The sequence below is a fragment of the Anomalospiza imberbis genome, chromosome 19 (assembly GCF_031753505.1).
Source record: "Anomalospiza imberbis isolate Cuckoo-Finch-1a 21T00152 chromosome 19, ASM3175350v1, whole genome shotgun sequence".
NCBI lineage: Eukaryota > Metazoa > Chordata > Aves > Passeriformes > Viduidae > Anomalospiza > Anomalospiza imberbis.
Genome location: NC_089699.1, coordinates 795,403 through 815,277, shown reverse-complemented (window position 1 = coordinate 815,277; position 19,875 = coordinate 795,403). Strand labels below are relative to the sequence as shown.

Here is a 19,875-nt window from a genome sequence, read left to right as displayed (position 1 = left end):
GCAGCACAAAGTGAAGGCAGAGAGGGGACCAGAACCATCACCAGGAGATGCCACTTGTCTACCTGTTGCAGAATTTCTGCTGGGAACACCCAGCTGAACCGTGGCTCTGTGACCAAGTTCTGAGCAAACTCCATCCCGTGCTGGCTGGCAATCCTCCTGACCAGGTACACACGGTGCCAGTCATTCCTGGCAAGGCTGCAGAACTTCTCCACGTTCTTCAGGTAACGCTGCTTCTCCTTCATCTGCTCTGGCTCTGCAGGGCAAAAAAGAGGTTAAAACAAAGAGGCAAAAGCACATCCCACCTTGTAAAACTTTTGCCCCAGCTGTAGCACCAAGTCCCTTTATTAGGACTGTGTTATTACACAGAAGAACTTCAGAGCCCTCCCTTCCTTGGGTGTTGTCTGGAGCATCTCCTCAGCCAGATTTCAGACAATGATTCATTTCTCTGACATGGAAGATATAAACTCATCAATATAAACTCTTAATCCCTTCTAGCTGTGCAGAGCTGCCACTCATATAAAACAATAACCCTTACAGCAGTCCTAGGTCTCAAGCAGCATTTATGCTTTAAAGTTCAATTTAGCAGGCTCTAAATAAATCTTATTGTTAGCATCAGGAGAATAAAATAAATCTCCTTCCACAGGTGCTAACTGCCATGTAACTACACCAGCACAGCCTTGCTACCAGTTACAGAGCACTTGTAACACCTGGTACAGGGGACAGACACTGACTGACACCCCCAAGGAAAAACGGGGTCGCTGCTCTCCTTCTTGGCCATGCAGCAAAACAGGTCCTAGCAGAGCACAGGGCACTGACAGTGTCCAGCCCACCTGCCCTGCATCCAGCATTTCCAGCTGCCAGCAGAACAATCAGACTCACGTGTGTGCTGCTGCAAGTGGAAGATGAGCTCTGCAGCCCTGCTCAGGCACAGGCGCACCTCTGCCACGGCCTGCAGGTATTCCACAGAGGCTTCCTGGGGAGCCTCTCTGCTGCTGGCTGGGAGGTAGCGCTCTGGAAAGGCTCTGTCCTCAGGCAGACTGTTTCCATGCCCATGTCCCAGGCTGTCCTCTGACTTTTCACACATGGAATCCTAGAGAGAGGCCAGAACACTGGTGAGTGGCAGAACCACCTCACCCAGCCACCCCTGTCCCCCCATGGCACCCACCCTGCCACGAGCACAGCAAACCATCCCTGAGCCTCCAAACCATCCCTGCGCCTCCAGTCCACCCTGCCATGAGCACAGCAAACCATCCCTGAGCCTCCAAACCATCCCTGCGCCTCCAGTCCACCCTGCCATGAGCACAGCAAACCATCCCTGAGCCTCCAAACCATCCCTGCGCCTCCAGTCCACCCTGCCATGAGCACAGCAAACCATCCCTGAGCCTCCAAACCATCCTTGAGCCTCCAGTCCACCCTGCCATGAGCACAGCAAACCATCCCTGAGCCTCCAAACCATCCCTGCGCCTCCAGTCCACCCTGCCATGAGCACAGCAAACCATCCCTGAGCCTCCAAACCATCCTTGAGCCTCCAGTCCACCCTGCCATGAGCACAGCAAACCATCCCTGAGCCTCCAAACCATCCCTGCGCCTCCAGTCCACCCTGCCATGAGCACAGCAAACCATCCCTGCGCCTCCAAACCATCCTTGAGCCTCCAGTCCACCCTGCCACGAGCACAGCAAACCATCCCTGCGCCCTCCACCCCACTGCCACTGCCCCCTCACCCTAAACCTCTGCCAAACACCATTTTTAGGAAGTCCCCCAGCTGTCCCACACTCCCCAAGCTTGGAGCTGAGCAAGAGCCATGAGCAGGCTGTGAATAACACACATTCCATGTTCCAAGGTGCCAAGCTCTACCCGTCTGTCCCTTAGCAAAGAACACGAATGGTGATTTTAACTACAGAGTCACCTAAAAAAACCCCTGTAAGTAATAAAAACTCTCCCCTGCTATCACATTTGTTTCAAGTTGTCTTAAGTCCTGGAAGTTATGCAAGAGGAGGAAAGGGAACAATCCAAAAGGCCTAATAATTTAAGTTCTGCATAGTGATTTAAGGGTCTGTGGCGACAAGAGGACAGTTCAGCAGTGGGCTGCTGCCATGAGAAAGGTCCTGTTTGCTGCACTCCAGTGCTGGAGTTTGAGGTTTAACACCCAGACACTTGTCCAAGGGAAAGAATTGATGTAACACTGCAAAGACACACAAGCCTTTCCCTGAAAAGCAAGGCTCATTCCATGCAAGTTCTGACCAGGTGTGTGGCAGCAGCTCCCTGGCCACAGAGAGAGGCACAACTTTCCCAGGCATGGTGCTAGGGAAGGCTGTGAGATGATCAGAGAAAAGAATGATAAGCAATTCTTATCTTCACTTGCTGCACCTGTTGTTGTGAACATGTGGAATGTTTTATGGAGATTTGTTTACCAAAGGGTGGTTTCTTTAATTAGCCAATGGTGATGGTGTTTTAATTAAAGGACCAATTAGGTCCACCTGTATTGTAATTGTCTATAAAAGCAATGGTTTTCTTAATAAGTATAGGATTATTTGTCTTATTTTCTTAATAAGTAGACTTATTTTCTTAATAAGTATAGGATAATAAAGTGATTGATCAGCCTTCTGGAATCATGGAGTCAATGCTAATTATTACCCAGCTGGGGGCCTGCAACAACACAGGTGATTCAGTATCAACTCCTTTTGGGCTTTCTAGCTGGAAAAATAGTTACATACACAAGAAACACAGCTAGAACTGCAGAAGAGGTTCTGTTCTTGGCTACAAGAGTTTCATGGCCCAGCTCTTACCTCCAAGCAGTTGACAAAAAGCAAGTAGAGCTCTTTTTTGTCATTTTTCTCTAGGAGCTCGTTGTGCTCCACCTGGGACAGGTAACGCTGCACATCATCTTTCACCTCATTGAAGCTACAGGAGAAAGAGACACCCCTGACACAGCTGTCATGCTGACAGGACTGCCCCTGCTCTAAATCACAGCACAACTCCCAGAGCTGGCTGTGGGACAGGAGGGGTCACTCTGGATCCAGCTGCAAGATGGAGAAGCCCTTGTGCCATTTTTTGCAGGTGACATTTGGCAATGAGCCAGGCTTTGATCATCAGCAGTGCTCAGTGAGCACTTCCAGGGCAAAAGGCATCTGGTTCAGGAGGTGGTCACACCTGACAAGGGGCCCTGCTGCAAAGGGAGGCTGGGAGGGCTGTGGGAATGGGGAGGTCTGTGGAGTAGACACAGGATCAGTCCTGATTAAATATCCGTGAACGAGGAGTTTTGCTTTGCTGACCTAGATCAGAGCAACTACTCAGCCACCTTGCAGCAGGCAGGCATCCACCCTCAGCACAGGGTTAGTGAGGGACAGCCAGGTAAACCTTGCACAGGCTGCTCACACTGCACCACAAGCCCCATGCAAGCCAGCCAAGTTGCATGACTAATGCAAAGACTGTGAGATTTTGTGGTGAAAGTGAGCTTCAATGAAACTCAGGGAGGTGAGGAGAACAATGGGATGGGCTTGAAGAGGAACAGAGCTGAACCTGGCCTGGCCTAACCTCCCTCAGCTGAATGTGCTCACCTGTACTTCAGGAGAAGCTTCAGCATCACAGAGCGGATGACGGGAGTTTCATCCACCTCATCATTAAACGGGGACAGGAATTTTGTGTAGACAGCAGGGTGATCTGTGGAGACAAGGGAAGGACAGGTTTGACAGGTGAGAGAAGGTGGTGACAGATACAGCTCTGTAAGGCAGTGTGAGGGTGAAGGGAGCTCACCTGAGTCTTTCACGAGGCTTCTGTGAACAAACAGCAGATTCAGGAGGCTCTGGATCACCTCTGGCTCAGGGGGCTCGTTGTCCTTGAAGCACATGGTGGTGACCATGTCAATGAAGAAATTATTGCACCTCTGCCGGAACAGGGCCTTCTTTGCTATGGCAGCTCTGGGAGGGGCAAACCACAGAACCTCTTAAACCATGCAGGAATCGAGCACAGGCAAAAGTCACCAAAGGGAGATACTCTTCAACCTTCCCAATGAGATAATTCTTAAGGCCCCTTCCAACCCAAACATGCAAATTCTGTGATTTGCATGTTTTTACAGAGGCCAAGGCAGCTTTCCCCTTTTTTCAAACAGAACAGACAGGACCTGTTCAGTTCCAGAGGGATGAAGCACAGTTCACCCTCCAATCTGCTCGTGTTGACCACCTCAGAGTTGAGAATTTCCTCACAAAGCCTCCCCACCCAACACTCCCACCTTGGAGAGGGTGGCTGGAGTACCTGAGCTCCTCAGAGACAGTTAACTCCTCATCCTCCACAACAACCCTGCAGTAGGGACAGTACATCTGTGTTGGCACCAGCCACAGGCTGATGCACTTGTGGCAGAACACGTGGTTGCAGGGCAGGCAGACGGGGTCCTTCGGCTCCCCCAGGCAGATGGGACATGGCTCCAGACCGTGCCTGGAATCCAGAAACAGCAATGAACACAGCTGCCCCCATGCTGCCTCCCCAAAAGCCTTGAACAAGACGTTCAGCTGCAGCTAGACCAAGAGCTGGCTCACTGCTCAGCTCAGGGTGCAGAATAAACAGGGTCATTGCTCTTCCCTTGGCTTTCACTGCACTCCATGCAGCACTGCCAGAAGCATGCTGGCAACCCAGGCAATGTCCCTGCTGGCCCCTGCAGCCTGTCCCAGTGTCAGTACCTGTAGAGCCTCTGGCTGACCTCGTTCTTGCACTGGCACAGCACTGTCAGCACCGCAGCAAAGGTTGGATGAGACTTCATGTCTGAACCGAGCTGGAAACACTGCAGAGGGAAAGGACAAAGCCCAGTGACTCAGCTGCAACACCTGAGACCAGAATTCCCGTGATCAGCAGAAGACGGAAGAGGTGAAATCACAGCTTTGCTCACCTTGGCAAGAAGCAAAGTGTATTTTCTCACCAAACCCTCGAATTCCGGCACGACGGCGTGGATGCCCACCAAGACGTGTTCCACGAAGAGTGCCATGGCAAACACCCGGCTCCAGCAGGCCCTGTGGGGGACAGCAGACTGCCACCACAGCAGGAATGGCAACCAGGACAGCCAGGGACTCCCTGCTGCTCGTGCTCCCCTCCACAGCTCTCCTGCACTTCTCACTTGCTTTGCACTTTGGCTTTCCAGAGGGATTTTTGTCAAGGATAGAACATTCCAGCACTTCACCCAGGGGGCTCAAGGGCCTGGCCTGGAGGCAGCACTGCAGCAGGACCAGCACCACTGCACACACCTTCTCACACCTCTACCTCAAAAAATGTTTTAAATACCAATCACAATTAGCTACACTTTCTTCACTTCAAACAAACTAAACGAGGTCTGTGAGAAACTGGGGTAGCACTCTGGGCTTTCTTCCAAAACACAAGATGCAGTGAACTTCCCCATCTCTTGAGTCCTTATGCACAGAGGATGAAGTGGGGAGACACTGCTGGTTAACAGGAGCCTGAGGAGAGTTTTAAATAACCCCTGAACCCAGATGGAATGCACCAGATGATACTGCCAAATTTAGAGAGAGAATCTGCAGGAGATGAGGGAAAAAAAAATGTGGTTCTTGCTGCTTGCTATGTAATTGAGCCCAGCAGGGACATGGAAAGGTTTGCAAAGCCGGAGAAAAGCAGCACCAGAACAGCTTCAGGCTGCTCCAGTGCCCCAGAGCACCACCAAGCAAAGGAGCAGAGCTGTAAGCAGAGCTTGGCACCTACCTGAGCTCCCTCAGCAGCTGATGGCAGCGGCTGCCCCTGCGCTGGGCACCCTCCTCTTTGCACAGGAATTCAATGGGCATATGGAGGGTCTTCACTCTCTGCAGCCAGAGCTCGGGGGAGGCTGTCTGCATCTGATTCTCCAGCTCCTCAGCACACACCATGGCAGCCAGCACGTCCAGAACCTGCACACACACAGGGCCAGGGGTGACAACAGCTGCATTTCAGAATTACTTATGGACCCGGGGGTCTCAGTTTGGTTTGCTACAGCACGTGTTCTACTTAATAATGTCCTACTTGATTATCTTAAACTCTGCAATTCTCATGTTTGTGGCTTGGCTCATTAGCATGTCCTATTAACTAATACAAAAGCAGGGCAAACTATTTTAAAACCTGCTTGTAGCAATAACAACACAGGAGATCATTCCCAATTCTGAGGAAACCAAGCCTGTGCTTCCCCCTTTGCTGTCACTGAAATCCAAAGGAGACTGAACAGCAGCTAATTCAGTGCAGACAGAGCTCCCTGCCAGGGCTGAGGGAGTGACTCTACCATCTCAGAGTGTGGAACTCTGCAGCTTTGCTGGTTCAGGAGGTAGCCAGTGACACGGGGGTACACAGCCAGGATCCTGGAGAAGTTCTGCAGGCGGCTCTTGAACTGGTTGTGTGCCAGGTGGGCCCAGGGCAGGGAGGGCACCAGTTCCTTCCTCCAGGGGGACTCTGCCATCCACTCCTCAACGCAGGACACGAATGCCACACGCAGACACTGCAGGGGTGGGACACACAGAAAACCAAAAGTGAGAAAGTACTTTTATAATTCATTTTGTACTGGAAATCCTGGCAAAATTCTCTGAAAGATGAGAATCACTTCCCTACAAAGACAGCCTTAAATGTGTAAATTTATTATACAGGTGCTGCCTTTCTGAGTAACCCCGAAGTCCAGTGGTCTGCTCTGGGGTTCCCCTGCTGTTGGGCTGTCTCAGAGGGGCATTTTCCCCAAGGCAGGACTGATTCAGAAGGACACGTTCACAGGCATCACACTCTTCTCCCCATCCAAAGGGTTTGCAGCCCCTGACCTGCAGCTCTTCCTGGGAGGACACACCGATGGTCAGGACAATAAAGTCTGTGATGTAGCACTCGAAGAGCATCTGCCTTTCTCCCTCAGGCAGAGCAGAGATGAATTTTCCCAGGGCAGTTTTCTGGAAGTATTCCACAAACTTCTCAGCATGGCCTGGAAAATGAGGATGCAGAGAAAAGCTGGATGTTAGGAGGAAGCTGGTTTTGACACAGCATCTATCCTAGAGACACTGACACCTCATTAATCACTGATGCATCCAGCACTCCCCTCATCCAGGGCACTGAGGAGGGACTCAGGCCAGGCCTTGTCAGCCCAGCACCCGTGTCATATTTCTGGAATCTCACCTTGTCATTAACTCTTGGCTGCTCCACAGCACTTTGAATGCAAGGGCACAGAACAGGTGAGGAAGATGAATGGTGAGAAGCACAAAGAAAAGCTTCCTGCACAGAACTCTGCTGGTGCTCAGGAGCACAGAGGGACTGAAGGTGACTCCAGTGACAGGAGGAGCACAGCAGTGACAAACCAGAGCTCAAAGGGCAGTGGATGGAGATGCTGAAGCCAGGCTCTCACCTTCAGTGTTTTGAATGTACTGAGCCTCCAACCACATCTCTTCCAGGTACTCCTTTATCCTCCAGCTGAAAGGCATCTTATTCCCAGCATCAGCAGATACCATCATGTTGTTCTGCACCAGGATTATCTCTGGCTGAGGGCTGGGGGGTAAAAAGGTCATTAATGCACAAGGCTTTTGTCTGGGAAGCACAGTGCATACAATAGAGGCAGAGGGTGCAGAAAGCAACTGAACCCTGGGAGGGAGGGGAGAGAAAAGGGGAGGGAACTGCAGGACTCTGAGAAGAACAGACTGAACTGTGAGCAGTGCCCTGCTGCCCTCCTGGAGCAGCCAACAAACAACATCCCTCTGCCTTGGGGGTTAGAGCCAGTGCTGGGCTGCTCCCAGTGCTGCCAGCCCAGTCCAGCCCAGCCCAGCCCTCCTGCTGCTCCCCCAGGCTCACCCGTTCTTCCCCACACTGGGAGGGACACTCAGGAATTTGGAGTCACTGAAGATGAACATCCACAGGTTTGTCACCCACTTTGCTCCTGGCCTGGCCAGCAGCTCCAGATTGCCATTCCTGTCTATGACAGCGATCAGGAGAGCCAGGAAGGGAGTGACCACCTTCTGCACTCGCTTCCACAGGGTGTGCCTTTGGGGAGAGAGAGATGGAGAAACCCAGAGGGAATGTGAGCTATCAGCAAAACAGGAGGTGCCTGCCCTGAATAACTGCTGACATTTGCATGTGACAGAATCCTAAGGCTGCCTTTATGGGAAAGAACACCACCAACAAAAAAAACCCTGCACTCCTCTCCCTCCTGGCTCACCTGTAATCCCACTGGTCCACTCAAGCACTTGTGCATCCCTGTCCCAGTACAGCCCCTTCAGCTCTAATTCACCCTTCCCCAGGAGAGGCTAAAATTGCCTTCAGAGAGTTTCCAGCACAGCCAGCAGACTGACACTGCAAATGTTCAGCTTACACAAAGCTGCTGTCTCTGCTGCACAGGTGCCACTTGCAGACCCGTCCTGGGAGGCTGCAGGTGACAAGGCAGTGTTGCTGTCCTCACCTGAAGGTACCTGCCTCCTGCAGAGCACTGAGGTTGGAAGCCTCCCGAAGCACCCAGTTTTTTGGGTGAAGGGAATTTTCTTCTTGCTTCTTCAACAGGCTGGAGAGACGAGCCTTGGTTATCTTCAGGAAAGAGGCTACAAAACAACAGGGAACTTGTGTTTTCTCTTCTATTAGCTTGGACCCAAATATCCCACCAAGCACAGCATTTGACAGTTGTTTCAATAATTGGCCAAGTGAGGAAAAAACCAGCCAGCACAGCCAAAGAGCCACCACTTGAACAGCAGAAAAGCCCCACATCCACCCACTCACAGGAGCATGGACACACATTCTTGGGAGAGTCCCCTTGTCTGCATCATGACAAGGACCTCTGGATCCTCAGTGACTGTTTTGGCGGTCCCCACGTGTCCAGGGACACTCCCTACAGCACACACCTTTCAGCTCATCCTCTTTGGAGAAAAGGCCAAGCAGAATCTGAATTCTCCTCCTGCTCCGACTCAGGTCTTCGTTCTGGTCCCGCAGCATGCCCACAGCACTCTGCACACAGGTCCTCAGCAGCACAGTGGTGTCCAGGATCTCACCCTGCCCAGGAAAACAAGGTCATTCCCCTGGAGTGACCCTCCTGTCCCAGCACACTCCCTTGAAAGGGCTCCAGTGCTCCCCCAAAGGGCCTGTTGCCTGGCATCCCTGTTCCCAGCTCCCCTCAGCTCAGGCTGCAGTTCTCAGCTCTTCTGCTGTCAAGAACACGATGCAGCTTCCATGGCTCAGCAGTTTGAGGAAAGAAGTGGAAATAATCAATGTGACCAGGGAAAATGTGCCCTTCCTGGGAAATGCTCCATGTCCCTGGTGCTGGGCATGTCCAGCTGAGGCTGCCAGGGTTACACGAGGCACTGTGAATGTGGCTGCAGCCCAGCCAAGTCCTCAGCCAGCCCAGCTCCACCTCAGAGCACACAGCTGGGGTGAGGCTCAGGACCACAGCTCCCACCTCCAGGGGGAGAAAGGCAACAGAAACGCTTAGAGCTGATTTTTAAAAATCAGAAGAATGAAATTACTAAGGAATTACAGAGTCCTTAGAATGGTTTAGTTCTTTAGTGATGCTGATTTTGACTGGGCACTGGGGAGGAGGAACTTGTGTCTGATCAGTAACATTCATGATGCAAATATTGCTGATTGGTTTCAGGTGAAGTGGGACACAAAAGGTGTGTTGCACCCATGGATGACAGAGCAGAGAGCCACAGTGACAGCTGAGAGGCAAACAAATGTATTCTGAACTGACCTCATGGTGCTCTGCTCCTGGCACTGGTGCTCCAACCTCCATCTCCTCCTGCTGTGCTTCTCCACTGACAGGCAGAGCTGCAGCTAAGGTGTAGAATTTTTATTAGAAAGCAGCAGTGCACTCCTGCATCAGTCAGATCAGAGTTTATTTTAGCAACTGCATCCCAGAGCAGCAGAACATCTGTCAGAGACCCATTAGCACCTGCATGAGTAGCTGAGATTCACCTCTCAAACACAGCCACAGCTGCTCGGGCTGTCAGGCTTCATGTAGCAAGAGCTGGAAAAATGTGACACTGAGCTAATGCCTTAAGCTCTCCCTGACTCCTGTCAGGCAGTGTGGTGAAAGGAAGAAGAGTAAGAAAAAGCCTAGGGGAAAGAAAGATCCTTGTCAGTCTCTGCCATGCAGCATCTGCTGCCTCCTGTGCTGGGACAGAAGACTCAGGCTGCTGAGCAGTGCTAATGCCACATTTTTGTCAAAAAGAAAAGGGAAAAATACCAAATTATCTTGCTTAATGACCTAAAGTTGTAGTAGTGAATTAAATACAAGTTGGGAGCTATGTGGTGACCCCCCTCCAAAACCAGGTGCTGAGCAGGAAAGTCATCAGATACGTTGTGCCAGTTCCTGTAGTACCAAGTCTGGGACCACAGCTCCCCCTGTCCCCAGCACACAGCTCACCTCTGGCTGCACCGGGATCCTGAGAGAACACCTGGCTGATGGTGAGGTTCTGCAGGGCTGTCAAGTCAGAGATCATGTCCTTGGATCTGCGGAGGTCGTCGATGTGCACCGACTGCCACAGCCCTACAGGCACAGAACAACAGGGAATCACTCCCAGCCTGCAGCTTGTTCTTCCAGAGGAGCTTACCCAGAATTACCTGCCAGCCCCTGGGGTTATGTTCAGAGGTCACTAACTCTCACCTCTTGCTGTAGGAGGGGAAAGCACAATGCCCTCAGAACCTGCTGCTGCACATGTCCCTGCCTGACAGGTCCAAGGTTCTGAGGCTCTTCAGAAGCCCCCAGACCCAGAGGAATCTTGCTGGACATGTCAGCACCTGCTCCAGAGCCTCTGGAGGACAACACACCCTCAGAGTTACCCTTGTGGCTGTGTGCTGCTCTCCAGCTGACTGGAGAAGGGACCTGTCTGTCTGTCAGCAGGCAAGGCAAGGTGCTCCCAACCAGGACTGCCAGGTACTGATCCCCTGGGCAGTCCTGTGGGACAGGGAAGCAGCTCAGACAACCCGCAGGACACACCGAGTCCAGCTTCTCAGCATTTAAAGGAACAATGAGCGAGAGAAATGATTGCCTGAAGGAACAGATGGGCACACCCACCTCCATGGAATCCCACGTAGGATGTTCCCCCTTCCAGCCGGGAAAGCTTCATGATGAAGTAAACAAAGACAGAGACTTCCCCCAGGTCCACCTTGTTGATCTCATTGACAACGGTGTACCTGCAGCAAAGAGGAAATGCTGTTGGCAGAGCAAAGGCACAAAGGCCCATGGCCACGGGTCTTTCCTCAGAGAGGACACGTTTCCTCTCCCAGAACAGACACAGGTGACTCCCACTCCCACTGGTGCTGAGCTGCCATCTCCCGCCGTGCCCTGAATTATCCCATGACCCTCTGCTCTTCAGGAATTCTACAGCCAGTGGCCAGAATTCACACTTCAAAGGGGATTATCTGCTCATTTCACCCAGCTTAATTTACACTGACTTGGGTTATGGATTATTTGAAATACAATCAGTGCATTTAGATTAATTCTGCTACAGAATAAAGGATTGCACATTCCTGAGTGTGAGATCCCCAAACAGCACCAATAACCAAACACAGGGAGGAGTGGCCAGGCAGAACTGAACCACTCCACACCCAACTCACTTGGCTGAGGCAATGAGCTGGGCATCCCGAGACCCATCTTCAAAGTCTGTCTGAATAATGAGGACTTTATTTCCTGAAGTAGAATCCAGGAAATCCCTGAAGAGTGAAAAAGAGATTTAACAGAAGTCACTGAGTATAAAGATCAAACATTAAAGACCACAGAACCAGTCACTGGTACATTGCACATTAGCTTTGGCTGCTGCAGCAGGAGAGAGAAAAACACCAAAAACCCATCTCATGTGATGGAGCTGATAAGGTTTGTCCCTTATCAGCAGATATTTGGGCACATCCAGCCCACTGCCAGCCCAGCCTCCCTTTTCCATATTCCTACTCCGAATGCTCTGCCCACGCACCTTCCACACCGCCGACAGCCCATTCCAAGCAGGAGAACACCAGCCCAGACTCACCGAATGCCCTTCAGGAAGGAGTACTCCGTGTCAAACTGCTGCAGGAACAGGATCTGGGGCCTCTGGGCCTTGCCCCGCACCTCCCTCTCCAGGCAGGCAGCATCGGCACTGGTGAGCAGCCGTGAGAAGGTGGTGACCTGGGGAGAGAGGGGCAGCAATGCAGCACCTGTGCTCGCAGGGCTGTCAGCCTGCTGCGGCGCTGCGCTGCGCCCCGGCCTGCTGCGCCGCGCCCCAAAATCAACGTTTATTTGCTGTCAGCTCTGCACAGCTGGTGCTGCGGCGCAGGCAGGCGGTGCCATGCTGCAGGCCTGGCACACCGAGCTGAGCGGGGTCAGGAGGGCTGGGAGCACCCCGTACTCACCTCGGTGAAGGCGGTCTGGGGTGCGGCCGCCACGCGCACGTGGGCGCCGAGGAAGTCGGCGAAGGACGTGTGCTGCTGCTGCCTGAAGTAGGTGTGGGCCAGGGAGTGCGCCATGAACACCCCCATGGAGTTGCAGAGGCGGATGACGGCGTCAGGGGTGGCACAGTTGAGCAGGGCCAGCCGTGCCTGCTCGGTGACGCGGGGCAGGAGCTCGGCGGGGGCGCAGGCCGGGCGCAGACGCTGCGTGCCCTGCAGCACCAGCGAGGCACAGGTGTTGTCGTGGTAGCCCACGAACACGTCTGCAGGGCGGTACTGCTGCTGGCTGATAAAGTGCTCCTCTGTGTTGACCGCCGTGAACTCCTGCACCCAGCACTCCAGCTCCTGCACGGCCTCCCTCTGGCCCTTGTCCAGCACGGTGCTGATGTCCAGGTAGTGCTTCTCCAGCCGGTTGATCAGCGGGATGGGGAAGTGCTTGTACACCACCTCCTTCTCCTCGATGACGATCAGGCGGAACTTGGGATGCACGCGGCACTTCACCCGGTGCGTGCCCAGCCCCAAATCCACATACTTCTGCCCTGCCAGGTACACGTAGTACTGGTTGAGGGCATCGTAGAGGCTCTCATAGAGGTTTTGCAAGTTGAGGAGCACAACCATCTGGCCAGTCTCCATGCAGACCTTCACTCGGTTGATGTTCCTGCATATCTGGGTGTATTCTTGGTCCTTAGGAAAACTGGAGCCAAAGATGATTTCTGGCTGCTGTCGGGCAGTGAAAAAAGCCTGCTGGAGGATCTGCAGTGCTGCATAGTTCTCAGTCAACACAAGCAGATACCTGCAGTCCCCATCCTCAGCACTGCTGTAAATGTTCTGTCGGATCAGCTCTATCCTACTGATATCATGAGCACGTATCTCCCCTTTTTCTAGCAACTTGGAAGTGAATATTTCCAAGGCGTTGACATCATCTTTGCCACCAAAGTTACGAAGAACCACTGCGGCAATGTCCTGTGGCGTGGGCTCGCTTTTGGAGCTCTTAGCCAAGGCAAAAAACATCTTTATGAGGCTGTAGTAGTCACGCAGACCAAAGAACTCCCTGTCTTGGGCCTTGCAAATGTTTTCATACGCATCTGCAAAGTGATGGAAATACTGCTCAATCTTCTGCAGAGCCCCTCGTGCTGAGCAGCAAATGCCCTTTGCGCTCTCGATGAGCTCCTCTCTGCTGGGGTCCCCACGAGACACAAAGATGCCTCGATTCATCTTTGCGGGATCCAAAGCCCAGTTGGAAATCCCAATGAAGCCAACCTTTCTGTGAGGAAGAGGGACATCATCTATGCAGCCATCCTCCAAAAGTGGATGCAAAGTCTTCAAGGGCATTTTGGGAGAGTCTTCTGCCAGCCCGATCTCATCCAAAACCACCACTGATACATACTCCTCCAAGTTCTTCCCTTCCTGGAATCGAGCACAGTGCTTGAAAGTGCCTATGATTCCCTCTGGAGTGGAGAGGGGGCTGCACTGAAAAGATACGAGATGGATCTGCTTCAGGTCCTTGAACAGATCAGAATGAGCTGCTTGGCCCTGCATAGCATCAGCCACGATGGTTTTTGCCAGGGATTTGGAGCTCCCAGGCTTCCCGACCAAAAAAAGAGGTATTTTCAGCTCAATACAGATGACCATCATGAAGACATTTTCCTTCAAGGCCAAGTTCCTTGCTATGGTATCCCGGAGTGGCACCCCACTCAGGAATAAGTCCTGCATCAGGGTGATTTCTTCCAAAATCTTTTTCTGGGTATCATAAGGCTTTGGGAGGACCTGGCTGATGGCAGTCCTGTATGGCTCCTTCCTTTCCAGGGACGCGTGGTAGCAGACCCCGACCGCCAGCACCAAGGACCAGATGACTCCGTTTCTGTCGCCACCACCCTTGGGGGCTTTCCTCTCGGCCAGGTACTTCTCCAGCTCCCTCAGCAGCAGGTGGCTGTGCCTGTAAAACCACTTGAACACCTCCATGCAGCGCTCCACGTCCCGCAGGCTGACGAAGCTGCACTCGTCGTCCCTCTGCCTCATGTACTGCTGGGAGGCAAAGAGCACCTCTGTGACCGTCCTCACCTCGTCCCTGGCCATGGGCAGCTGCTCTGCCACGCGCTGCACGATCTGCTGGATGTACATCTTCTCCGTGCAGTTGTTGAGCTGCCCGAAGTCCCACACCAGCGGGATCATGCTGGGCGGCAGCGCGTGCACCCGGTACACGAGCTGTCTCAGCGGGATGGATCCCAGCTTCTCCCGGGTGTCGTCAGCCTTGACCCGGTAGCCCAGCCCAGCCAGCTCCAGGCGCTGGATCATCCTGTCCGTGTGCTTCCGGTAGGGATTGCAGGCTGCGATGATCCGCAGGCCAGAGCCAGAGGCCAAAGGCCTCCCCTGCACCGTGCGGTCACACAGAACCTCCTTAATGCTGCTCACGGCTTCTGTCGTGTTGGCTTCATCGAAAAAGAGGACAGTGTCCAGCCCGTACTGCTCCTTGTTGGATTTAGCCAGGGCTTCCGCTTCTCTGATCCTGGCGTAGATCATCTCTGCAGTGGTACCTCCATGAACCTTGACAAGCTTCATGTTCTCCACCTCTAACAATTTTCTGCGTAACTGGCACAGAAACTTCACCAGCCTGGTTTTCCCACAGCCCGTTTCTCCCATGATGACCACCGGGATGTCGCAGCGGAACCGCATCTCGATGGCCAAGATTTTCAGCATGTTGTCTGTGGTGAGCTCGTATGTCTCGTCGGGGTCAAACACAAAGGGGAGCCCCAGCACCATGCAGAGCCTCTCGAGCTTCTCCTCGCGGGGCAGCTGATCGAAGGGCACGTTGAAGGGAACCCTCTGCGCTAACAAGCCCTGGAACAGCTGGGCAGTCATGACGTCCTTCTTGATGACATTCCCGTTCAGAGGATTGATGGCATCAATGTGATTCCTGGTCTGCTGGAAGTGGAAACCAATGAATGTCATGGACACACGATCCTCATTGAAAAACAGGTAGGGATGAGGCTCTGACTCCCACTTCTTCCTGATGCGGAAAGGAAGCAGATCTTCCTCCGCGACGTTCTCCAGGTGGGAGGATTGTCTTCCTGAACTCTGGTCGGAAATGCTCAGGGAGGGCGTTGCAAAATCCCGCGCCATTAAAATCATGAAGCCAACCACAAAGTTCTTGAAACCATTCAAAGTGTCCTGGACAAAGTCAGGGTTGCAAAAGACAGAAGCCTCGCAGTCTCTCAGCTGAATGTTGAGGAACCAGGTGAAGTTGCGGAGCTCTGCCCAGGAGGGATCCATGACCCCGCAGTGCAGGAGGAAGAGCTGCAAACATTCTGCAGGGCTGCCTTCCACCGAGAGCGCCTCGTACCAGAACGTGTCCAGGTCACAGCCCTGGTCAAACCTCTTCAGGTACTGGAAGGGTCTCTGGAAAGCCTCACTGCAAAATTCCTCCTTGTCCATTCCCACATCCCCAGAATGGTTCCCAAGTGTCTCCATTTCTAGCACTTCTTTGGGAGAGTTGCATGTTATTTTAGGGAACACATCCAAGAAGTGATACTTCTGGCTCACTGACATCTGGAGAAGAGAAAAAGAAAATAAAAGGTCATCACAGAGCTGTAGCCACACTCTTCATCAGCTTAGTTAATCTGTTCTTAACAGTCTCTTTGCCTAAAACCACAGAACTGAGGAACAGGAGCCAGCCTTTTCCCCATGCATCCCTTCTTCCACTTAAAGTGCACCAAGGAATCCTATTCCTTTCTACATTTTCCTTCCAGGAACATGAGCCTGGCATCACCTCCAGCCCCTTCTCAGGGCTACGTCAAAGAAAACGAAACCCAAGAAACTGCTGGTATTTATTCCAGTCACTTCTACATTCTGTTCTTACAGCTACATTTAAATATTCCCCTACTTTCAAACATGCAAATTAACATGAGGGAGATTAGATTTTGCATTTTTATGTTTCCTATAAATGTTACAGTGGGGGCAGTGAGGCTTGGACTAGCATGCCTTCAGAAATCACCAACCCAAGGAAATTAGACAGGCCTAATTTGCTGTCTGGTGTTAGTGTCACCTTGTACAACAGCAGGGACACCAGTTTGTTATGGGATACAGCACACCCCCAATGAAAGAGGAAACTCCTGTGCTGTGTTTACAGTTACAGTCCCTACAGCTCACCACAGCTACGTACAAACACGTGCAAAGTGACCGAGAAAATCCCAGAAAATGAGCATTGCTGGTACGTACAGGTCTGGCTGCTTTCTTTGGCACTGGGGACACCTCCAGGATTTCAATGATGTACAGGTGACACTTCTGCCGTAGCCACATATTGCCATTATTATCTGTCAGGTACTGCAAAACCAACAGCTTGAAGAGAAACTCCGGAATTCCACGCTGCACCTATCACAAGGAGAGATACCAAGGCATTTCCTCTTTATTTACCCATCGCAACTTCACAGAACAGTTGAGGGTGGGAAGGCTCTCTGCTCAAAGCAGGCCCAGCTAGAACAGGCTGCCCAGGGCCACATTCAGTCAGGTTTTTAATGTCTCCAAGGTGGAGACTCTACAGCTTCTCTGGCAACTGCTCCAGAGTTGAATCACCTTGATGTTATTTGTGTTACTTACACAATAATGAGAGAACACATGCTAGGGAAATGGCTGGTTGAGAAACAAGAGCTTTAAAGAAAGCTCCTGCAAGGGTCCATGCAGGACCTGTAGGACAAGGCAGCTGTGGGAGGGAGGGATGTACTCACCGAGGAGGTGATATCAAAATGGAATATCATGGGCTTTGTCTGGTGTTCTCTCTTCAGAAAAGGCAGGAGAGATTTTAGCACTTTATCTTCATCCACTTCTGGTTCAATCAGTCTGATGGTTTTCAGAAGTTCTGTGCAGTCAGGCTGCTCTTCTTGCAGTCTCTCATGCAGCCTCTTCACATACAGAGATTTCCCTGTTATTAAAAACACCACAAGAATTAAAGCCTTCAATATCAGATATATCACATTAAGACCATAATAGACAGAAGGCAATAAAATGCTTAAGTACCCCAGGGCCTAAAATCTCTGAAGCTTCCTAAAAGGCATTCCAGAAGAAAGTCTAAATCTGGTTTGAGCAGCTGGAGCCTGGAATCCAACACATTGTTCTTGTTATCCATATGGTTTGTTTTCCTCCCACTGCCTGAGAGAAGCTTTACTTTTCATTAGGACTTGAATCTATTCTATTTTGTGCTTATTTTTAAGGTCAAACCAGGGGACACAGTGACTTTGAGCTTTCACCTCCCTGCACTGACCAGTTTGAATTGCTCTTTTTGACCAAGATACTTAAATCTTGGACACAAAACCTGGCAAGGTGAACCCCACACTGGTTTTGAGCTCTCAGCACAGCCCACTCTGCACGTGCCATCTTACCCATGCCGGCTCTTTTGGAGGACACAATCCCAACACACATGTGCTCCTTGAACACGGCCGCAGCCGAGCTGGAGGGCTGAGCCACACGGAAGTGGCGCTGCAGGTACTGCTGGATCTCTGCCCGTGACCTCTGGGGAATCATGTGCACCTTGCAGTGGCTGAAGGCAGAGGGCAGGTAGCTGTTCTCCCGCTCGCAGTTGCACAGGATGATGAGCCTGTAGGAGCTGTTGTAGCACTGCAGGTGCTGGAACAGCTCCTGTGCCCTGCAGCTGATGTCGTAGCTCAGCTCATCTGCGTAGAGCATGGTGTAAATCTTGTCCCCACCCTGGCAGGGAATGAGGCACCTGCGCAGAAACAGCCCCACCTGCTCTGCACTGGTCTGGGGCGTGCACAGCAGCACCTCGTCGAAGGTGGGAAGGGGCTGCTCGGGGCTGTTCATGTAAATGGCCAGGGCAGAGCTGAGCACCTCGGAGCGAGGGCAGAGGATGAGGTTGGGCTGGCCCACACGGAGCAGGTCCTGAGGGAAGTCTCTGGTGACACATTCCCTGCCCCTGCTGGCCAGGTTCTTCAGCCACACGCCCAGTGTGTCGATGTCCAGGCAGTTGGGGAGGAAGGAGCCCATGTTGCTCATGTAGCACTCCCAGATGTGCTCCAGCCGGGCGCTCAGGTCCCTCTCCCCATCCAGCAGCACTTGGAAGTCAGAAACAGCCTGGCCTGAACTTGGAGGCCCCTGGCTCCCGAGGGCTGCGAGGACATCCTGCTCGGTGCAGCGGGAGTTGAGGAAGGAGAGCATCATGAGGGCAGCCTGGCTGGGGCTGCCCCGGCCCAGCTCCGAGCACAGGTACACCAGCTGCTCCGCGCTGTAGTAGTTCAGGTAGAAATGCTCACATCGCTTGGCATTCATGAAGCTTTTCCAGCTCTCCAGGAAACTCTCCATGGTCTTGCAGAGGGCTGGGAGCACAGCTGCCATATCCCCTTGCCCTTCCAGCACTGGGATGGGGCCCAGGGAGAAGTCTAAAAATACACAGGATTCTCTGTGGGGTGAACAATACACCTGGGCAAGCCAGGAGCGGAAAAGCATGTTCCCAGCCGAGTAAAGGTCTATAAAGGCCTGGGCAAGTCTCTGGACATTGGAAAAGACCTGTGTGAGGACAGAGGAGAGAGAAACAAGTTAATTTACAAGTTTCAGCCATGAAACCACTGGAAAGACATTCAATGAAGACAAAGTCTTTGGTCCCAAGGTGTGTCAGGCCTTGTACAGCAACCACAGACTCTCTGTGACTTTTTAACAACAGCATCCCCAGGAAACCAGTCAGGAACTCCCAACTTGCTACAAAAGCACAGTGATGCTGCCAGCCAGGACAATCCCCAGTGCAGCCAGAGGATAAGGCCATCAGTTCACTGTTCTGTCTCCAGCTTAGCTCCACCTTAGCAAAGAAACAAAAGCAGGAACACCCACGTGCCTGTGACCACCACCCCCAGCAACTCCACTGTCAACCACAGCCTTAAAAGCTTATATTTAAGGGAAAATCCAGCCCTGGCTCCAACACCACTAACCCCCCGGGTTTGGAATCTGACCTCAGAGAACCTCTCCACCTCCAGGCCTTGCTCTCCCTTGGCCGACATGAGCATCAGTTTGTTCTGCAGCTCGCGGAGCTCTGCCAGCGAGTACTTCCAGGAGGCCTCGGCGTCCCCCGAGCTCCCCGGGAGGGTGAAGCGCAGGACACTGTCCAAGGAGACCTGCCAGAGAAGGAGTTGTCGGCGTGGCTGGGGCTGAGGCTGTGCCTGAGGCCAGGGAAGCGCTGGGGCAGCAGCCCCAGGCAGGAGGGGCAGCAGGAGCTGAGTGAGCTCAGCCTCACCTTCTGGCCATCAGCTGGTGCCCTCAGCACGTAGACCCCTCTGCTGTTGATGGCAGCTGCCAGGGACAGCGAGGACAGCTCCACGGAGCCATGGCTCTCCTTCACTGTCTTCAGCCACTCCAGCTGCTGAGCTGAGGCGCGCTGTGGGGGGAAGAGACACAGCACTGCCCCGACTGCTCTGAAATCTGGGATCTCTGCTTACACCTGACCAGGACAAACAGCTTGGGCTGGCACAGGAGTTTCATGATGGAGAAGGAAGAAAGGAATGAGTACTGGCTTCAGCCTGCTCTTTCTGCACAGCTCTTCCTTA

The 19,875-nt window shown here is 52.6% G+C and overlaps 1 protein-coding gene across 1 annotated transcript in view; it reads right to left on the bottom strand.

Moving 5' to 3' along the window:
* Positions 1–19,875, bottom strand: part of RNF213 (ring finger protein 213) — a 45,838-nt gene that overhangs the window by 9,204 nt on the left and 16,759 nt on the right. Inside the window, exons 22-47 of the mRNA XM_068209874.1 lie at positions 19,566–19,706; positions 19,285–19,446; positions 17,707–18,847; positions 17,056–17,249; positions 16,550–16,702; positions 12,299–15,880; positions 11,938–12,074; positions 11,531–11,626; positions 10,989–11,107; positions 10,338–10,460; positions 9,663–9,745; positions 8,821–8,968; positions 8,388–8,523; positions 7,784–7,972; positions 7,344–7,483; positions 6,772–6,926; positions 6,249–6,461; positions 5,702–5,883; positions 4,881–5,001; positions 4,675–4,775; positions 4,253–4,432; positions 3,755–3,918; positions 3,559–3,661; positions 2,788–2,902; positions 880–1,090; positions 63–253 (exon numbers count right to left, since the gene is read on the bottom strand). Of these exons, the coding sequence (XP_068065975.1) occupies positions 63–253; positions 880–1,090; positions 2,788–2,902; positions 3,559–3,661; positions 3,755–3,918; positions 4,253–4,432; positions 4,675–4,775; positions 4,881–5,001; positions 5,702–5,883; positions 6,249–6,461; positions 6,772–6,926; positions 7,344–7,483; positions 7,784–7,972; positions 8,388–8,523; positions 8,821–8,968; positions 9,663–9,745; positions 10,338–10,460; positions 10,989–11,107; positions 11,531–11,626; positions 11,938–12,074; positions 12,299–15,880; positions 16,550–16,702; positions 17,056–17,249; positions 17,707–18,847; positions 19,285–19,446; positions 19,566–19,706 (8,280 nt within the window). The remainder of the gene's footprint in view (positions 1–62; positions 254–879; positions 1,091–2,787; positions 2,903–3,558; positions 3,662–3,754; positions 3,919–4,252; positions 4,433–4,674; positions 4,776–4,880; positions 5,002–5,701; positions 5,884–6,248; positions 6,462–6,771; positions 6,927–7,343; positions 7,484–7,783; positions 7,973–8,387; positions 8,524–8,820; positions 8,969–9,662; positions 9,746–10,337; positions 10,461–10,988; positions 11,108–11,530; positions 11,627–11,937; positions 12,075–12,298; positions 15,881–16,549; positions 16,703–17,055; positions 17,250–17,706; positions 18,848–19,284; positions 19,447–19,565; positions 19,707–19,875) is intronic.